The sequence below is a fragment of the Canis lupus genome, chromosome X (assembly GCF_011100685.1).
Source record: "Canis lupus familiaris isolate Mischka breed German Shepherd chromosome X, alternate assembly UU_Cfam_GSD_1.0, whole genome shotgun sequence".
NCBI lineage: Eukaryota > Metazoa > Chordata > Mammalia > Carnivora > Canidae > Canis > Canis lupus.
Window position 1 is genome coordinate 39,093,671 of NC_049260.1, and position 19,389 is coordinate 39,113,059.

The following is a 19,389-nucleotide window of genomic DNA, read 5'->3' on the forward strand; positions in this document are numbered from 1 at the left end:
ATGGATAATGAGAACCAGGTTTTTCACTGTCAGTACTTACAAATACGGAAAGGCAAGGCAAGACTGAACTCTGGTGTTGGATTGTAATTGGAGGTATGATTATGAATATATGTTTATTTATGAGTATGAGTAGTTGGTTAGAAATATGGGCCTCTGTGTGTGTATGTATGTGTGTGTGTTAGTATACACATAAATATATTTTCTAGCTGTGTTTGCTGGGAGAAGTTGGAGGCAATAACCCAGCCCAGCAACATTGAATATGTGAGCACCCAGATCTTTGTTTCTAAATACTATATTAAATATAAATGGAACCAGGGATTCCTGGGGGAGAAGTGGGTGAGTCTAGGGCTTAGGCAAGGAAATTACAAGATGAGCTTTAGAACATTTTGCGCCACAAAATAAAGAAGTGCTCAAAAAATGATGAGGGTGTGTGGAAAGAACACAGTCAACTTGAGGGGTTGGGGTTTCTAATCAACAAATCGGACACAAGTTTAGAAACTAAATATAATAATGAAATATAAAGTACAGAATGAATTGTTTTAGCTCATACTGAAATGAATAATTCTATATAAATCTATATAAATTCCATAAGTAAGTGAATATAAATGAATTTATTTGTATATTTCTATTTGAATTTATATTCATTTGTAAATGAATTGTTGATGCTATGGATTGTGAATATAAATGGCAAATAAATGAAAAAAGGGGACACTTTTTTCTTACTCTAGAGTTTTGATGAATGAATGAAGAATGATGAATTTTTCCTTACAAGGTGGTACTTACTAATTTCCAAGGGACATTCTTCAAAGTAACTAGCCAGTACTTTTTATGAGTATCAGGGTACTGAAAATAAACTGAGAATTTGTCCCAGGTTGGAAGAAAATAAGGAGACATGCTACCTGACCACAGTATGGAATGTCTTGGATTATATCTTGGGCCAGAAAAGGGACATTAGTTGGACAGTTGGTGAAATTGGAATAAATTATGTAGATTAGATAGTATTTTATCAATGTTAATTCTATTGGTCTTTTCATGTATTTTGAAGGTCTTTTGTTATGTCTGATGTACTAGTTCTGTATCATTATGAAATACTCTTTTATCTCTGGTAATAATCTTTGCCTTGAAGACTATTTAATCTGACCCAAATCTGCTCATGTCAATTTTCTAATGCTTAGTGTTTACATGGTGTCTTTTTCAACCTTTTATTTCAACCTTCTTGTGTGTTTATATGTAAAGTGCATCTCTTACAATATATTTTTGGCTCTTTTCTAAATCTTTTCTGGACTTGTCTTTTTTGTTTGGAATGTCTAGTCCATTATATTTAATTTGGAATGTGTAGTCCATTATATTTAATTTCTTGTTGTATCCTTTGTATTTTGGTGTTTTTCTCTGGCTGTTTTCAAAGTGTTCTTTCCATTTGGTTTTTAAGAATTTAATTATGAAGTGCCCAGGGACTTGTTTTTTTCCCTTTGTGGTTTTCTTAGTCTTTTGGATATGGGATTTGATGTCTCTCCTCAGTTCAGGAAAGCTCTCTGCCATTATATCTTTTCTGCCCCATTCTTTCTCCCTTCTTCTTGGACTCCCAACTACATGTATGATAGACTGCTACTGCCTCATTTATTTTTGGATGGCTTTATTTTTAAGTCTCCAATCTATTCAGTCTATCCAGTGATTTTTTTTTTAATTTCAGATATTTTTCAGTTTTAGAATTTTTGTTTCTTTCCATGCTCTAATTTCTTGCCCATTCATTTATTATGATATTTTTCTTAATGTCTGTGAACATTGTTAAAATGGCTGCTTTAAAATTATTTACAAATTTCATTTTAGTAATTTCATGGATGATTTTCATTAATTCCCTTTTCTTTTGAACATAGGTGGAATCTTCCATTATCATGAATAATATATTGTGGAATGACTTTGTTGTATTTTTCTGAAGATTGATGTTTTTGTTTTGTATCAGCCAGTTAATTTTGCTCAAGTCACACTCTAAATGTGGTCACCCCTATAGTAGACAGTGGCTGAAATGTCTCTTTAGTTCTTTTAGGCTGCTGGACATCTGTTTTATTCATGCATAGTTCAGCAGTCAACAAGAGATTTAGGCAGAGTTTAATTGCAGAATTTGGTGTTTTCTTTCTTTCACTCTCCTCCCTGGGCTCTTTCTCCCCTTACTTCCAGCTCTTCTGATAGCCTCAAAATCTGTCCCCTGATTTTTCAAGCTAGTGAGATTGCTCATTTTTGAATTCTAGCCAACCAGGCACCAACTAAGGCCTGCTCTCAGGTGAAAATCCTAGTAAAAAGGGGTTACTCTTCCAGTGCCATTCCCTTTCCCTAAGAGTTAGTGCCTCTGGTTTTCACCTCATTTTGGTTTCTTTCTAGGCTATCTGATAGTTGACTTTTATATTTTATCCGGAACTGAATGCTATCTGTGGAACAGCTACTCCAGCATTACCAGAGGCAAAACTTAAAACACCTTTAAAGATAAACTCATGTTGCTTTTTATATGCCATATTTAGTTGCTGCTTATTGTTCTAGTATAAACATCCATCATATTTCTTGTTCACTCCCTTGTGACTGACATAGACCTAAGTTGACCCCAGTTCCTGATACTATAAACAGTACCATTTAGAGCATTATCTGTGGAAAGGTTTCTTTGGAATCTGTGTCCCAAGAGTGAGCTTGCTGGATTGTAGCATATTTACATACCTAATTTCATGAGTGAATGCCCTTCCAGCAGGGCATGGATGTTTTCCTTCACTCACATCTCCAAAAGACTTGAATTACCCATCTTTCTTATGTTTGCCAATCTGATGGTGGTAATATCTCATTTAAACTTGCATTTTCTGATTTCTAGAGATACACACTTGTTCACATGTTTTTCACCTGTTATGTGTTGGTTTTGTGCCCATTGCTTATTTTTCTGCTGTGTGTTTTATATCACATCTTTACTTTTCCTTATGATTTGCATTGTTTTGGCCATGTCAAATAAATTCTTTACCATCTCAAGGAAATATTCTCCTACATTTTTTTCTCTCCTATACTACTGCCTATATATGATATGAGGTAGAAATCGAACTTTATGTGGATGCAATGTGATGGAACCAGTTTTTTAAATATGTTGTATTTTTTTTTTTAACACTTGTGTTTGGAAGTATGTTTTAGCATATCGTTTGAAGGAATTGAGTTGGATAATTTGGTCCTTTTCTTGTATTAATTGTCTAAATGACTTTTTGTGATCAGATTAATATTTAGGGGGGAACTAATTTTAGTGATGAGTAGAAGTTTATGTAGTAACTTCTGTTAATCCCAGTGGCCAGTTCTTTCATATCTTTCCTGTGTTGACATACTGTATTCATGTAGCTCCTTATTTGTTTCTCTGGCTCTTTGCTTATCTCATTTGATCCTTAGAACAACTCCAGATAGAAAGATTAGGTATTAACTGTTTTAATGGATGTTGAATCATAGTTTCAGTGGTTTGCCTGAGGCTCCTACATCTAGTTTTGTATTTTTCTACCTGTGTTTTTGTTGAGAAGAATTTGTTTGCTCAGGCAGCTATGGACTATTGCTGTTAATGAATAAAAGCCACTTCAATCCATTGTTCTGCTGAGTATGTTTTAAAGGTAATTTTTATGAGGTTTTCTTTTGTTGGCTTATCCCTCTTCCCCCTTCCCCTTTTTCTTGGAGGAGTTGTCTTAAGCTTTATGATTGTAGCAATAATTGGTTTCCGTCACATTAGTACTTTTGGGGGGGAAGAGGACTACAGGTAAATAGTTTCATTTAGAGATTTGCCTATGGAACCTTAGATGTTGTGAATGCTGTTACTCTATAAGTACTAGAGTTTTGGTATCTTTAAAGTCATACATATTATACATTTTTTCCGTAGGATATCTAGCAGTGTATCATTTAAACTTAGATTTTAACTCCTTTTGCACTTAGATTTTTTAAAGCGTTTTTGGTATATGCTCTGTTGCTTGGAAACTTGATGGTTATAGACAGATTAAGCACTTGAAGGTAAAATACTTCTCTAGCTTCATCGGTGTTACTAAATAAGGATGAAATTATTTGTTATTAAATAAGTTGAGATGATTATACAATTGATTTGGCAAATTCTTTAAAAGGCATATTTTAATACTTTATTGTATTGAATGTTTTACTGGCGTTACTCTGAAACATTGCCAATTATCCACAAGTGTCTAGTGTTACGGGAACAGTCAGTAATGGAATAGCACTTTTTTCTTTTAGTTGGTTGTAAGAAGTATGCTAAAGTATCAGTATTATGTAGTAAGTCTCTCTTTGTTTAGTATTAAGTAGTAGATCTTAATATATGAGCTAATTCTTTAAAGATCCCAATTTATTTTTCTTTAAATCTCTTTTTTCTGCTCTTTAGAGGAAGTATCATTCTGCAAAGGAAGCTTATGAACAACTTTTGCAGACGGAAAACCTTTCTGCACAAGTAAAGGCAACTGTCTTACAACAGTTAGGTATGTAATAGTGTACATTTAGTGTATTATAAGTATTTCTCTTTATGATTTTTACATGTCAAGGATGGCAAATACGTGGCTCATGTATTCTATTCTTTTTTCTTCTTTTACCCAGAGTTGATAGAATTAACTGAACTCAGCATATTTCCACCTTCAGCCAAGCATTGTCCATCTCATTATAGTTCTTCAGTACAGCTAGTCTTTTTAAATTCTCAGAATTATTCTCTAGTACTTAACCTATGGGTAAAGGGAGTTGAATACTTCCTTTGTGCCAAATATGCTTAGCACTGAATGAAGTTAAGTGATTTGTGTAAAATTACTTAGTGGTTGGTCAGCTTGCTTTCACAGCTCTGTCAATAATATTAACTAAAACAGTTCGTTTAAAAGTTGTGGAACATCTAACAGTAGAGTTTTTGTTTACATGTAATTCTATTCTAACGTTGAGGATGAAGAAATGTAGCCATTTAGATGTAATATGTCACTGACCAAGAGAGTGATTGAGTTCCTTATGTTTAGTTTTGTGTAGTTACTGAGTCATGTTTCTTGTAGGTGTTATTTTGGTGTCCCCCTTTCCCCCAATTTTTAGTTTATTTGTTTTTGGTCTGGGCAATAATTTATTCTTAATTTGTAACTAGTGTTGTAGGAATATGAATATTTTCACAATGTGACTATTTTTATATAATGTTAAAAATCACTTAAGCCTAGAGTTTATCACTGATCTTCATGATACTGATACATATTATATGATTAATTAATCAAAATGGACACATTGCCCTAATATAATATAAAACTTTGGATTTTAGCTTTCTTTTTAATTTAATCTCTGGTTAGAATTTTATGTGAGTTATCCATACTTTTAAAAATTATAGAAGTATTTGAATACTTTTAAAATAAGTTTACAGATCATGTTTGAGTAGTGTGAATTTGTATCTTTAAATTAAAACAAGTTTATTCCTCTCTCTTTATCCCTCCCCGACTCATGTGTGCACACTCTTTCAACTAAATAAAATCTTTAAAAAAAACTTAAAACATTTGCAGTAAAGGTTTTGTGCTAGTTCTTAAGTAAAAAGAACAAAATGCCTTTAGCATAAGGCAGCTTACTCATTCAGCTAATATTTGAATATGAATGGTTTTTTTAAATTCACACTATTTATACGTTTTTATGCATTTTAGCTGCAGTGAAGAATATGTCAATAGCAAAAATGTACATACCCCTTTTAAATTTAAGAAATAGATCAAAATAGTTTTCAATTTTATCTGAATCACCTGTCCTCTTTGACATTGGCTTACCATATTCCAGAGTGTATAACTATAATAAGTTTTGAAAGGAAAAATACTTCTCCTAATTAAGTCTAACTTATGTCTGCACATCAGTTCTTCCTACTTGCTTGTCACTGCTGCTTAAGCAGCTCCTTTTAGAGCTTGTTTCTCTAGGTTCCATTCTTACTAGTAATAGGGAATAAAGGAGGAACAGATGAATAAATGTAAATGTAATGATTGACGTGTATTTCCATAAAACATAGTAACTCAATCTCCTTGAAATAATATTTTGGAAAAAATAAAAAAATAAAAAAAATAAAAAAAATAATATTTTGGAGCACAGCAACTATAATAAATGTCAGAAAATAAGGGTCCTTATTTGTTATATAAAATATGGACTATATACAAAGAACAGAGCTGATTTTATGCACTTGAATTGATCTGCAACTGAAATATAATTTGCCCAGCAAATTAAACCAAATTATTCCTGCGTGTCTTGAAGGTTTTAGAATACAGTATTTCATGATCCAATCTTTTGATTGCTTGCATCGCCCTTTCCTTTCCTTCCCCCTTTTCCCTTTCCCTTTCTCTATCCTATCAAAATTATGCATATTAAAGTGTACAACATGATGTTTTGCTATACCTATACATAGTGAAATGATTAGTATTGTCAAGCTAATCAACATGTCCATCTACTTATATAGTTTACTATTTGTTTATGTGTGGTGATACACCCAAAACCTACTCTCTCAGCAAATTTCCAGTATATATTACAATATCATTAATTACAGTCATTCTACTGTGCATTACTCTCTAGACTTATTCATCCTACATAACTATAACTTTGTACCCTTAGACCAGTATCTCCCCATTCCCCTACCTCCCCATTCCTGGTAACTACCATTCTACTATCTGCCTCTGTGTATTCAACTTTTTGAGAATCTCATATCATTGAGATTATGCACTATTTACATTTATTAAACATTTGTGGTACTCATTTTATCCCATTCTTATTTGCACCATTTCAATATACTTTTCTTAGCCTTGGGTGTGTTTTTTTTTTTTTTTTTTTTTAAATGTTGAATGCTTTAGAGTTTTTATTCTAGGTAAGTTGTGAATATATGTGGCCAATGCCAGGGAGGTAGGGTTATATGTTTGTGTTGTACTCTGAGCTATCATTGATTAAATGGTCTTATATTTTCCTTGGAAATAAACACTGAGTTAATAGACTATCTTGGAGAGTCTTAAAATGTATGTAAAGTTTTACATAGAGCACTGAATAAAATTGAACATCTTTATATTCTTTGTTTCATAACTTGGAATTTTTTCAAATACCAAAATTAGAAAAGAGGAACTGTAGTTTGTAATCTACTAAATGTAATCTGCTAAGTGCTTAATATTGTTTCAGTTTCTCTGGAAATAAGTTCTTTATAGGTTTGACTCTACCTTCCTTTGAGAAACAGACTTCTTATGATCAGAATTGACAGTTCTAAATTTTGGGAATGTGTATGCTAAACTAAATAAAATTGACTGAAAAAATTTTTACTCTCAGGTGTTTTCTGCTTGGTATTCTTAAAAACTAAAGAACAATTAAGTCATTTAGGTAAATATTTTTTAATCATATACTATAGGTTGGATGCATCACACTGTAGATCTTCTGGGAGATAAAGCTACCAAGGAAAGCTATGCTATTCAGTATCTCCAAAAGTCCTTGGAAGCAGATCCTAATTCTGGCCAGTCCTGGTATTTCCTTGGAAGGTGAGACTATACTTAAGTTTTGGTTTTGTTTATTCTAGCTAAGAGATTTGAATTATGAGCTAAAATGTTTGCTTGCATTTACAGTGTATTTCTCTCTTTAAATATGTTACCACAAAGATTTTTGAAAGTTAAATAAAAGAGAACTTCTGAATGTGGTAGTTTTCTCACAGCATAATCTGGTCTACCAGGACATTTCTTATTTTGCTTGTTGGATTTTCATTTGACTTGAATTGTTGCTAGTTTTTAAAAAGTCTTATCAGATAGTAGTTCTTCATTCTAGTATTTAAATGCCTTTTCTTCTGATTTCTAGTATTTTATTTATATGTCTGTTTAACAGAACAGAACTAATTTCTTATTCTGCCTGGTGACCACCAGTAGGCAATGGGACCCTGCTCTTTGTAATTTTGAATAATGGTATATACGTTAGAATGGACATAGTTTGATTAAAAGTAGGTCTCAAATCCGTTATACTTAAAATCTCACAGTGAGAAAGTAGATACATTATTATTGGACTTATTGGAACAGTAAAGTGACATATAATGAAAATAGTTTTCTGCAAGTTTATGAACTTTTCTCTGTACTTTAAATCCCAAAATTGTGCTTACTGATTATCTGAAATCAGATATGTATATGTATTTCATAGATTTGTATACATATACATTTGTATATGTATCTGATAGATTATATTTTGGGGCCATTATTAGATTATAATTTGGTTCCTAACCGGTTTTAGTTTTTGTGGTACGGTGGAAAGATCAATGTACTAATTGCTGAGAGACTTGGATTCAAGCCTTAGGTAAGCTACTATATGTGGAATCATGGATGGTACAGTTAAACTTCTTGATGTTAAATTTCTTGATGCTTTTAACCTATTAAATAAGAGGATTATTTTAGATCATTGGTCTTAATAGGGGACTCTCTTGTCCCATAGGAGACATTTTATAATGTCTGGAGATTCTTGGTTATCACAACTATGGGGAATGCTTCAGGCATCTAGTGGGACAGCCCTCTATGACAAAAGATTATCTAACCCAAAATGTCAGTGCTGAGGTTGGGAAACCCTGGTTATAGATTATCTGTTAGATACCTTCTTACCCTAAAGGTTTCAATTTTATGATTTTTTTGCAATTATCCTATTTTAATTTGAAGCTTTTTGAGTTTGCCAAATAATCACATTACGTTTTAGTGTTTTGCATGGTTTCATTTTTCCTTTAAATTTAGTGAAGTGTGTGTGAGATGGAGTAATATTAAGATTTTTTAAAATAAAATTTTGATTAGTCATTAATAGTGTACAATAAGAGTCGGCTGGGAAAGTACCTATTGTTAGCAGAAATTTTCTAATACCTTCCAAGGTTTATAAAATCATCTAATTTGGGTTGCTCACTAGTAAAGCTGGAGAGTCCAAACTTTTTCTTTCTCTTTCACTGAAGGTATTTAGGAGTAGAAAGTGGATCTTACCATCTTTGTATATTCTCGCCTAGCAAAGTGGCTTTTCAGTAAATGTAATAAATGAACTGACAACACCATTTGCGTTTGGAGGTAGCACCATTGCTAGTGTTAATGTTGCACAGTGGGAGGCCTCATACGGTGACTGGAAAGGAGGCCAGTACTGGGAAGTAGGAGCTGCCTAGTCATCGCCTCTAGTGTTAACATTTACATATGAACATTTCTTTTAATACAGGTTAAATGATGTGTATGCCAGAAATTATTTTCCTTTTGACCTAAGATAATTAGTTTAATACAATACAGTAGTGTTGATGTCTTTTTAGTATTTTAACATCTAAAATTACTATTTTAGTAATGCTGTAATTTTCAGCTCAATGAGCAGTATTTCACAATAGGGGTTTTTTGTTTTTGTTTATTTTAGTTAACGGACTTTTTTTTTTTTCCTGACTTTACATTTTAAGCCACTGAGATGCTTTTGTTTGAATTTTTTCCAGATAAAATTTTCCAAACATACAACATGCTTTACCGATTTCTCAAATATAAAGGATACTTACCACAGTTTAATTTGTTTTGGAGTTCAAGATTATCATATTAGGTGTTCATTTTTTATCCCCAATAACCTAATTTGACAATCGTTTTAGACTTTTTTCATTAATTTTTTACTTTTTTTGACCTTTCATTGCCTTCTAATATGTTGCTTCTAATCTGTTTTGTTGTGAGAAAATTTTTATAAGTAAATATGTTTTAAAAGTTATTAAAGCTTTCAATGAAGACATCAAGTATCAGTAAATAGCTTTGGGATTTTCTAAGGTTTTTTATTACTTTTGCATTCAGGTCTGTGTTGAAGATGTCATTTGGCTTGTGTATATCCTAATACAAGGGTAATGTGATAATACTCTTATACTAGTACTAATCATTGACATTATTATCACAGAACTGTAGAATGTTAGAGCTAGAAGAGACCAGGGAGGTCACCTGCTTCACTCTGTAAATTTGTCATTTTGCAAATGTAGAAGGTGAGTTCAGAGGAGTAAAATGTGCTGTCCAAGGTCACAGTCACACATGTAACTACACCAGAATAGGAACTAGAGCCTAGGTTCACTCATTGCTTTTTCAGAGACACAAGGCTGTCTCAGGGGGACTTAGTTAAGTTTTATTAGAGGAAAAGTGGTTGGTGGTTAGATTGGGACATCTGTATTTGGGTACATTGGTTTCCTGTTTTCACTTTGTAGGAATGGAATATGGAAACATTGGTTTGGGGAATTACTGCTTATTCCTCCCAGTAGTTAGGTAAATTTGTCTATAAATCTGAGATTTGACTTTGATTTAACAATGACAAACACAACGTGTTTACTACTATCTGTTAAGCATTCCCTTCCTTTGTAGTGTCTGTCCCTGTTTGGCATCATTAATGATTTCTCCTGAATTCTCCCTTCATAAAAGTTGCAGGTGCTCTCCGACACTGCCTTCTCTGCCTCAGTCACTGACATTTCATATTGCCCAAACCACAAGATTAGTGATTCCTTAAGCTTATTTTCACCTTTCCCTTGTACTGTCCTATGTTCTTAAACCCTCTCTTCTATATGGATGAGTTCTGAATCTAGGTTTCTACATTTCAAAGTATTAAATTTCAGGACCACATCCTCTATTCCTTACCTAACATTATCTGTTTTACTGTTCTTACCTCACGTCAAAGAAAGCATGTTTTGAACCTCATTCATCATCATTCTTTTTTAAATCGTCTCTTCTCCTTTTATTTTTGCCAGTGAGGTCATCTTTTTTTTTTTCTAAACTCTCTTTGCTTCGGATCCCTAAGTGGCTCAGAGGTTTGGCGCCTGCCTTCGGCCCAGGGCGTGATCCTGGAATCCCAGGATCGAGTCCCACATCAGGCTCTCTGCATGGAGCCTGCTTCTCCCTCTGCCTGTGTCTCTGCCTCTCTCTCTCTCTCTCTCTCTCTCTCTCTCTCTGTGTCTCTCATGAATAAATAAATAAAATATTTTAAAATGAATGAATAAATAAATAAACAAACAAACAAACAAACAAACAAACTCTCTTTGCTCAGCCTTAAATCTGTTATAACCCCCCTCTCCCCTCATGGTTATCTAATCAATCACAAAATCTTTATCTAGTCTTTTTGGTTTACTATTTCTCCTTTTCTCTTTCTTGCCACTCTCATTACTTTGACCCCAGTTTTGGGCTGTTCCAAACCAGTGAGTATAGCTGCCTTCTTTTTTACTGTCCATAATCTATTTTCCTTTCAGTTGATCCCTACACACTGTTAACAGATTAATATTCCTATAAAGTTCTTTCATGATACTATTTCCCCTGTTAGAAGAACAAAAACTTCAGGGTATCCATGGGCTGAATTTATAATGCTCTACTCTTTGTATCTGTGCTGTCTTATATACGTTAGGTTTTGCTCATACTGTTCAGACAACATTTTGAAATGCCTTCTCTCATCATTTCTGGATCAGTAGTTCCCAGACTTTTAGATTACAGGAATCAGTAACATTTCAAAGAATAATTATGAGGATCTAAATATGCTATTTGGGCACGGAAAAACATTTAAGAATTTTTGCTATTTACTCAGCCAGTTGTTTTTCAGAATAAGTTGGTTACAATATAAATACTAATTAGTTTAATGGTTTAATGGAAAATTTATGTATGTATATGTTTTTCCATTTTATTTTCATGGTCAAATTGCCACATACTAGCTAATAATAGGTAATCTCTGATCTAAACGATATACATCTATACATATTCAGATTCCTTAATGTTATCCTTCCCTTTCTTCTCCTAAATCCCGTAGTGTGTATTGTGATGTCTTCTACCCTAAATTCTCAGACCAGTTATTGTCTGTGCCAGCCATAGGATGCAGCATCATGACATTTGTAATCTGTCTTGAACCCTCAACTAAATTGTAAGCTCCTTGAAGTCAGGGACTGGGTTTTTTTTTTTTTTTTTCCTTAGTGCCAGGCATTAAGAAAATAATTTCTGTGTTTATAGTTTCAGCTGCTACTCTGTGTATCCATCTGGTACATCTGCATTAAGAAAATGACAGGTCCTTGAAACTTTTTTTTCTTAAAGATTTTATTTATTCATGAGAGACACAGAAAGAGAGGCAGAGACATAGGCAGAGGGAGAAGCAGGCTCCATGCAGGGAGCCCGATGTGGGACTCAATCCCAGGACTCTAGGATCATGCCCTGAGCCAAAGACAGACACTCAACCATTGAGCCACTCAGGAGTCCCAGGTCCTTGAAACTTTAATCATACCTTCTACCCTTACGTGTCATGAAATAATGCACTCACCTTACTATTACTGATTTTGATATTTAGCTTGATCTTAATTGCGTCTTAATATTTGTATTTTTTTAACGAATTACAGAATGATTGACCTCATGGATATTATTTAGGAAAGGAGAATTGAAATCTGATTCAGCAAGTCTTACATAGAATGTTTTTTTTGGTTTTTAACTCTGTATTTTTACTGAATGTAAGCTATATAAATAGATAAAATGATTTAAGTGGAATGGCACGTGCATGTGTATGCACGTGTGCGCTTTCAACTCAATATATTGAAGTAATATAGTCTTTAATTATTTTAATATTCATTAATGCGGTGTGCTTTAGCACTTATCAGAAAGACTATAATAAATTTTACTTAATGGTTAATTATAATGTACACCACAATTTATATATATATATATATATATATACACACACACACACACACAAACACATTCACAGAAATACGTTAGCTTATTAGGATATTTTTATTTGCTTTGATATATGTAGTCCATTATTCAGCAGATTAATCAATCAGTATTAACTGAGTTATCTGGATTTTTTTTTTCTCTCCCCTCTCAGGTGCTATTCAAGTATTGGGAAAGTTCAGGATGCCTTTATATCTTACAGGCAGTCTATTGATAAATCAGAAGCAAGTGCAGATACATGGTGTTCAATAGGGTAAGACGTCATATAAAACTAATGGTGTCATACTTGATATACACCAGTTGTATCATATGTAATGTACTTGGTAGTTCATATCACATATGAAGCTAAGTAGTTTTTCTTAGTTGACCTATTTTTTTTATTACTTTCTCTTTCTAGCGTGCTATATCAGCAGCAAAATCAGCCTATGGATGCTTTACAGGCTTATATTTGTGCTGTACAATTGGACCATGGCCATGCTGCAGCCTGGATGGACCTAGGCACACTCTACGAATCCTGCAACCAGCCTCAGGATGCCATTAAATGCTACTTAAATGCAACCAGAAGCAAAAGTTGTAGTAATACCTCTGCACTTGCAGCACGAATTAAGTATTTACAGGTAAAACTTTTAAATAGCAATTTTTTAAAGGCACATGTTTCCCCATGACACTCAGGCAGGAGGCGGGTGGCTGGAAAGTTTGTCTAGTTGTGTTTTGATGTCTATAATTTGTTTCCATATTTTGTAAACATACCATAGCTTGTAATATTATTTTACTTTTCATTTTAAGTAAGATATGCAGTATTTAAAAGATGATCTTTTGCACATTTACTGTTGATGCATATTAATTTACATAATTTTTTTCTATGTACTGTCTACATTTTTAAGTTGTCATAGCATTTTAGAAAAAAAGAACACAAACACTGTCTTTCACTCTTGCTTGGAGTTTCATGAGAAGACAGCTATGAGAACTCTGAAAACAGAGCTTAGCTTTGTTTTAATTCTCACAAAGGTTTATATTCCGGTTACCCTCTTTATACTCAGTATCTTTCTGAAACCCCAAATTAAGAATCTATTTTCTTTTAAAAACAATTAGTTATAGCATTTAGGAAGATATAGTGGACTTGCTCTTACTCAAGTAGGCTTGTGTTAAATTTGCTTTTTACATAATTTTTCCTAGGCTCAGTTGTGTAACCTTCCACAAGGTAGTCTACAGAATAAAACTAAATTACTTCCTAGTATTGAGGAGGCGTGGAGCCTACCAATCCCCGCAGAGCTTACCTCCAGGCAGGGTGCCATGAACACAGCACAGCAGGTGAGAAGTTGGGTTATGTTCTGCAGGTGCCCAGCTTTAAGGGTTCTTTTCAATCTATAGTGGTCAAGCGTATTTTACTAAGTACAGGAGGCTTTTATTAATGAAAAGCCTTTTGCTTTAATTGCAAAGGGATTCTAGATCAAAATAAAACTCCCTCTGATACGGGAAGAAATTTTGGGGTGCCAATTTAGAACCTTTGTGCATTTTCATGATTTTGAAGGAGATATCTTAAAATAATGCTACAGTGGTTTGTTTAATTTTTAAAGCAGTTTTTCAAAGGAAGGTACACATTCCTCCATTGATGAGTCATTTGATTTTGATTTTCAATAATTGCAATCAGCGATGTCCACATAGCTTTGAAAAGTATGCAGTTTGTAAAGTTTTATAATTTGAAGGAATGAACTAAGAATATATAGAACCCTATTTTTGTCTTCCTTCTGTGATTCTTAGGCATGTAAACCTCATCATCCAAATACTGAACCTGTATTAGGCCTCAGTCAAACACCAATTTCACAGCAGTCCTTGCCACTACACATGATTCCTTCTAGCCAAGTAGATGACCTGTCCAGTCCTGCCAAGAGGAAAAGAACATCTAGTCCAACAAAGGTATATGTTTTAGAGAAATAGAAAATCCCAGTCAAAAAGGAAACTCCTAACTGCCCTGTACTTGTGCAGTTTGAATATATTTTGTCCTTTATTTTAAATCTGTGGACATCAAAGAGTGAAAGGTTTGAGTTTTTCCATCCCAGATTCTTAGCATCATATTAAATATAGAAAGTAGGGATAAATTTGCATTCATCAAATCATTTTATTCATCTCCCTGCCGTTAAGATCTCAACACACTTCTCATCATCACTTTTCTCCTGACATTGAGATAAATTTATTGTTGAATCTAGTGGACAGTGTGCTATTTAGGTTAGCCATTTGGGCCATAGTTTAGGGGTGGGCCTTTTTGGGTGGCTTATTAAAGAATCAATATTTTTGTTTTAAATTTACGATCTCCCAAATTTATTATGCATGTAAAATTATCTTTAAAAGAATTTAATGTCATAACATGTTTTATATGTAAATATTCCAGTTCATAGTCATTTGGCCTTCATTAGTCATTGTTAGTAACTCTATGGATTTAACCAAATATTCTTTAATTTTTTTTTTTTTTTTTTAAATTTTCCTCAGAATACTTCTGATAATTGGAGTAGTGGCCATGCAGTGTCACATCCTCCAGTACAGCAACAAGCTCATTCGTGGTGTTTGACACCACAGAAATTACAGGTATGTAAGATACACTTTAGACAGATTGTTTTTCCTCTTAAAAAAAGAGTAAAAGCAGTAAACTTTAAATTTTTAAGTATTCTTCAAGTTGAATAGCAGTAAATCCAATTAATATGCACATAAGTAAAACACACTTTTAAACAGGTAGTATATTCATATGGCTCAAACTGCATCGATACGATTATAGACTGTATAAATTCTTTCAGCTCCTGCTCCTACCCACTTAGTTCTCCTTTTAACAGCCAGCTAGTGTTATTAGTTTACCTATCTTTCCTCAGATATGTCATGCATGTACAAGCAAATATGTATCCTCCTTCTTTCGTTGTTATTATTTTTCTCCTTTTTTACCTAAATGGTAGAATGCTATATGTATTCTTAACAATGTATTTTTATAGACCTTTCCATGTCAGTATGTAAAGAGCTTCTTTGTTCTTTTATAGCTACAGTATATTTCTTTATGTAGGTGTCACACCTTTATTTAAGCAGAGCACTAGTTTTGGATAGTCAGGCTATCTTCAAACTTTCCTTTTCTAAACGGTGCTACATTGAGTGTACTTGTCATGCATTTTTAAGCTTAAAGAACTTTCTGTGTAAATACTGAAAAATACTGTTTTAACGAGTAAAATTTTATGCCCATTTGTCTCAAATATCACATTATAGTAAATCTCTTTAGATGAATGTTTATTTCTTACCTTCTCAAACTTCTTAAAGGGCTTCATCCTGGGGTTGATTGCCATTGACCAGGAATCTATCTTTGGCTAGACAGCAGTTCTGAGTTGGTCTAGTCATTTCAGGACAAGGTTGCTTAGAATAGTGAGCTTGAGCTGGTTTCTTAGATATGCCTTTGACTGTATTCTCCTTTCTTCTTCTTCTAGCACTTGGAACAGCTCCGTGCAAATAGAAATAACTTAAATCCAGCACAGAAACTGATGCTGGAACAGCTGGAAAGTCAGTTTGTCTTAATGCAACAACACCAAGTGTGTATAGCATTTTTTTCCCCTAAAATTTGTTAGAATTTTGAGTATTTTTCTTGACTAAAACATCCTTTTAGAGCATGTTCATGCCCACTTCTTTCTGCCAGTATTTGGTGGAATTTAGTAATCTTACTTCTTAAACTACTAATAATGGACAGAAATTTTTAGGTAAAAACAGCTGTAAATTTAATTTTGAGCATAAGACTGGGTATTTTGTTATGTATTTACATGCTATTTTGCCTGTGTTCCAAGAGTTTATTCATATTATTGAATACTTAACAAACTATCCTAAACTGAGGTGAGATTTTTTAGGACTTGTTTAGTTTGGAGGGTCTGGCATATAAATACACTAGAATGAAAATTTGATAACCCCTGTTTTGTGCTTAAGGAAAAAGACCTATAAATTCCAAAGTTTTCATAATTTTCAGCTGCTTTCTTTTATCATTACTAAAGAGATGTTTCTCAAAACAGATTTCTGCTTTTCTGAGGAAGCTAATCTAAATATGAACAAACAAAATTTCTTGTTTCTAAAACTGTATTTTTCAACCTAGAGAAATTAAATGTTAGGGTAAAATCAGAGATTACCTGGTTATACACCTTCATATTCCAGTTCTCTACCTTATGGGCCACACTACAGCATTTATTTTTCATTTGCTTTTTCACAGATGAGACAAACAGGAGTTGCACAGGTACGATCTACTGGAATTCCTAATGGGCCAACAGCTGACTCATCACTGCCTACAAACTCAGTCTCTGGCCAGCAGCCACAGCTTGCTCTGACCAGAGTGCCTAGCGTCTCTCAGCCTGGAGTCCGCCCTGCCTGCCCTGGGCAGCCTTTGGCCAACGGACCCTTTTCTGCAGGCCATGTTCCCTGTAGCACATCAAGAACGCTGGGGAGTACAGACACTATATTGATAGGCAATAATCACATAACAGGAAGTGGAAGTAATGGAAACGTGCCTTACCTGCAGCGAAACGCACTCACTCTACCTCATAACCGCACAAACCTGACCAGCAGCGCAGAGGAGCCGTGGAAAAACCAACTATCTAACTCCACTCAGGTAATAGAAGGACTAACTGCCTTGTTGGCTCCTCACATAATAGTTGTCTTTATTTGATATTATGTATTTTGAGAGGAAAAGAAATAGAAGTTTGAAGAACTGTTTTTATAAGCATTTTACAGTACTATAATGTTATTAGCTACATTTTGACTCCCTATACACACATACACACACACACACACACACACAAATATGTTTTCTTCTCCATTATAAAATTCTCTCCCATGCACACGCACACATACACACCCACATAATCTTGGAACTTCCCCCCCCCCCAAAAAAAAATAGATCATACAGTCCCCAAAAATTTACTGTTAATTTACAATGGCATAAACATTTATGTAATGCTACTTAGTTCATTTCTACATATATTACCTACTTAAGATCAGGTGCTTATGCTAAGTTTTAGATATTCACTGTGGTGGGTGAAAAAGACCATTAGAGAAGCGGTTACTATAAATTACTGTGAAGCATAACTTTGGTGAAAAGTGTTGCCAGAGTACCTAGGAAGGCACATAAACTAAGATGTTGGAGTCTCCAGAAATTAGAGAATTTGGGAGTGGGGAGAGTTGGTAAAGTGCTCCTAGAGTATAGATTATGAAGAAGGAGGGGTGAAATATGAGGCTGAGGAAGGTAGAGAAAGTTGCCTATCTGTCTCAAAGGCAAAGTGGAGCCCTTGAAGTTTTCAGAACAGAATAATGGATTTCATGAACATTATTTCTATCAAAGATACCTGCCATATTTTACTCAGTTCACTGTTAGACATATAATTTCTTAGTTTTTACTTCTAAATATTCATGCACATAGTTTCCCCTATGTTTTGGATTGTTTCCATGGAACAGGTGTTTCAAAGTAGAACTGAAGGGTCAAAGAGTAAGCATCAAAAAAAAAAAGAAAAATTTGCCAACACACATTGCCAAATTATTTGTACTTTTATTAGTCCATTTTAAGAAATATTTGACTTACTGCTAGTTAGCCTTATGTTATTGATCAAACTGAGATAATTTCCTTTTCTAAGACTTTGAAGTTTATTCTTGAGGTACTACTGTTGCTGGGACCATCCCTTCTATTATGATTAGAAGTTTAATTTATTCTTAAATGTTGAGCACGTACTATGTCCATGTCCTATTTCAGGTTCTGGGGATAAATCCACAAACACACAAAAATGTCTCAATTCATGCAAGTTAAAAAACAATAAAACAGTCTATATAGAACATTAGGTAATGATCTGATTAGTTCTCTGGAAAAGTGTATTAGAAAGAGGAGCTGGGGAGCACTAGAGATCAGTGGTAGAGGATTCACAGGAAGGTCCGGGAAGGCTTCACTGGAAGGTGACGTGAATAAAGACCTGAAGGAGTTATAGAAGTGAGCCTTGAAGGTATTTGTGATAAGAATTTTACAAGTCCAGGGAACAGCAAAGAGCAATAGGCCCTATGGTAGGGAGTGTATTTTGCATTTTTTGAGTCAAATCAAGGTGGCAAGCATGGCTGAGCCAGGCCAACAAAGGGTGAGAAGGGAGGTAAATGTCCAGCTGGAAACAAGCTGGCTAAATCATGTTCAGCCTTGTAGGCCATTTTAAGGGTATTGAATTTTATTGTGTGTTACATGAGAAATTGTAGGGGAGTTTTGAGTGGAGGAATAACATGTTCTGACTTAGTTTTTAACTAGATCTTCTCTGGTGTTCTGTGGATAGACTAAAGGAGGCAAAGGTAAAAATGATATGACCGATTTGGAGATATATTGCTGTAATCCAAGATAAGAGGTGGTGGCTAGATCCAGAATGGCAACAGTAGAAGCGGTCAGCTTTTGGATTCATTTGGAAGTTAGAACTGATGGGATTAGCTAATAGAGTGGGGTGTGAGAGAGGGGAGTCCAAGCTAGCCTGACTCAACTCAAGGGATGGATGAGTCTGGGTGAGATCACCATGCAGGAGGTATAGAGGGGGTAGTGAGTAGATGGAGGAAGAAGATTCAAGACTGTGAGCCTTAGAGCATTCCAGTGTGATAGGTCAGGAAATTGAAGAACTAGTAAAGAAGATTAGAAGGGGAGTGACCTGTGAGGTGGTAGTAGGAGATCTAGGAGAATGTGAGTGATTCCCTGGAAGCCAAGTGAGGA

At 34.2% G+C, this 19,389-nt stretch overlaps 1 protein-coding gene across 2 annotated transcripts in view; it reads left to right on the forward strand.

The window, feature by feature from the left end:
* Positions 1-19,389, forward strand: part of KDM6A (lysine demethylase 6A) — a 213,940-nt gene that overhangs the window by 146,946 nt on the left and 47,605 nt on the right. The window contains exons 9-16 of one of the 2 annotated variants that reach the window (NM_001197185.1): positions 4,385-4,478; positions 7,370-7,496; positions 12,811-12,909; positions 13,054-13,273; positions 13,833-13,967; positions 14,418-14,573; positions 15,144-15,239; positions 16,879-17,274. In NM_001197185.1, coding sequence (NP_001184114.1) covers positions 4,385-4,478; positions 7,370-7,496; positions 12,811-12,909; positions 13,054-13,273; positions 13,833-13,967; positions 14,418-14,573; positions 15,144-15,239; positions 16,879-17,274 — 1,323 coding nt within the window. The remainder of the gene's footprint in view (positions 1-4,384; positions 4,479-7,369; positions 7,497-12,810; positions 12,910-13,053; positions 13,274-13,832; positions 13,968-14,417; positions 14,574-15,143; positions 15,240-16,878; positions 17,275-19,389) is intronic. The other variant, NM_001197186.1, reaches the window with a different exon arrangement.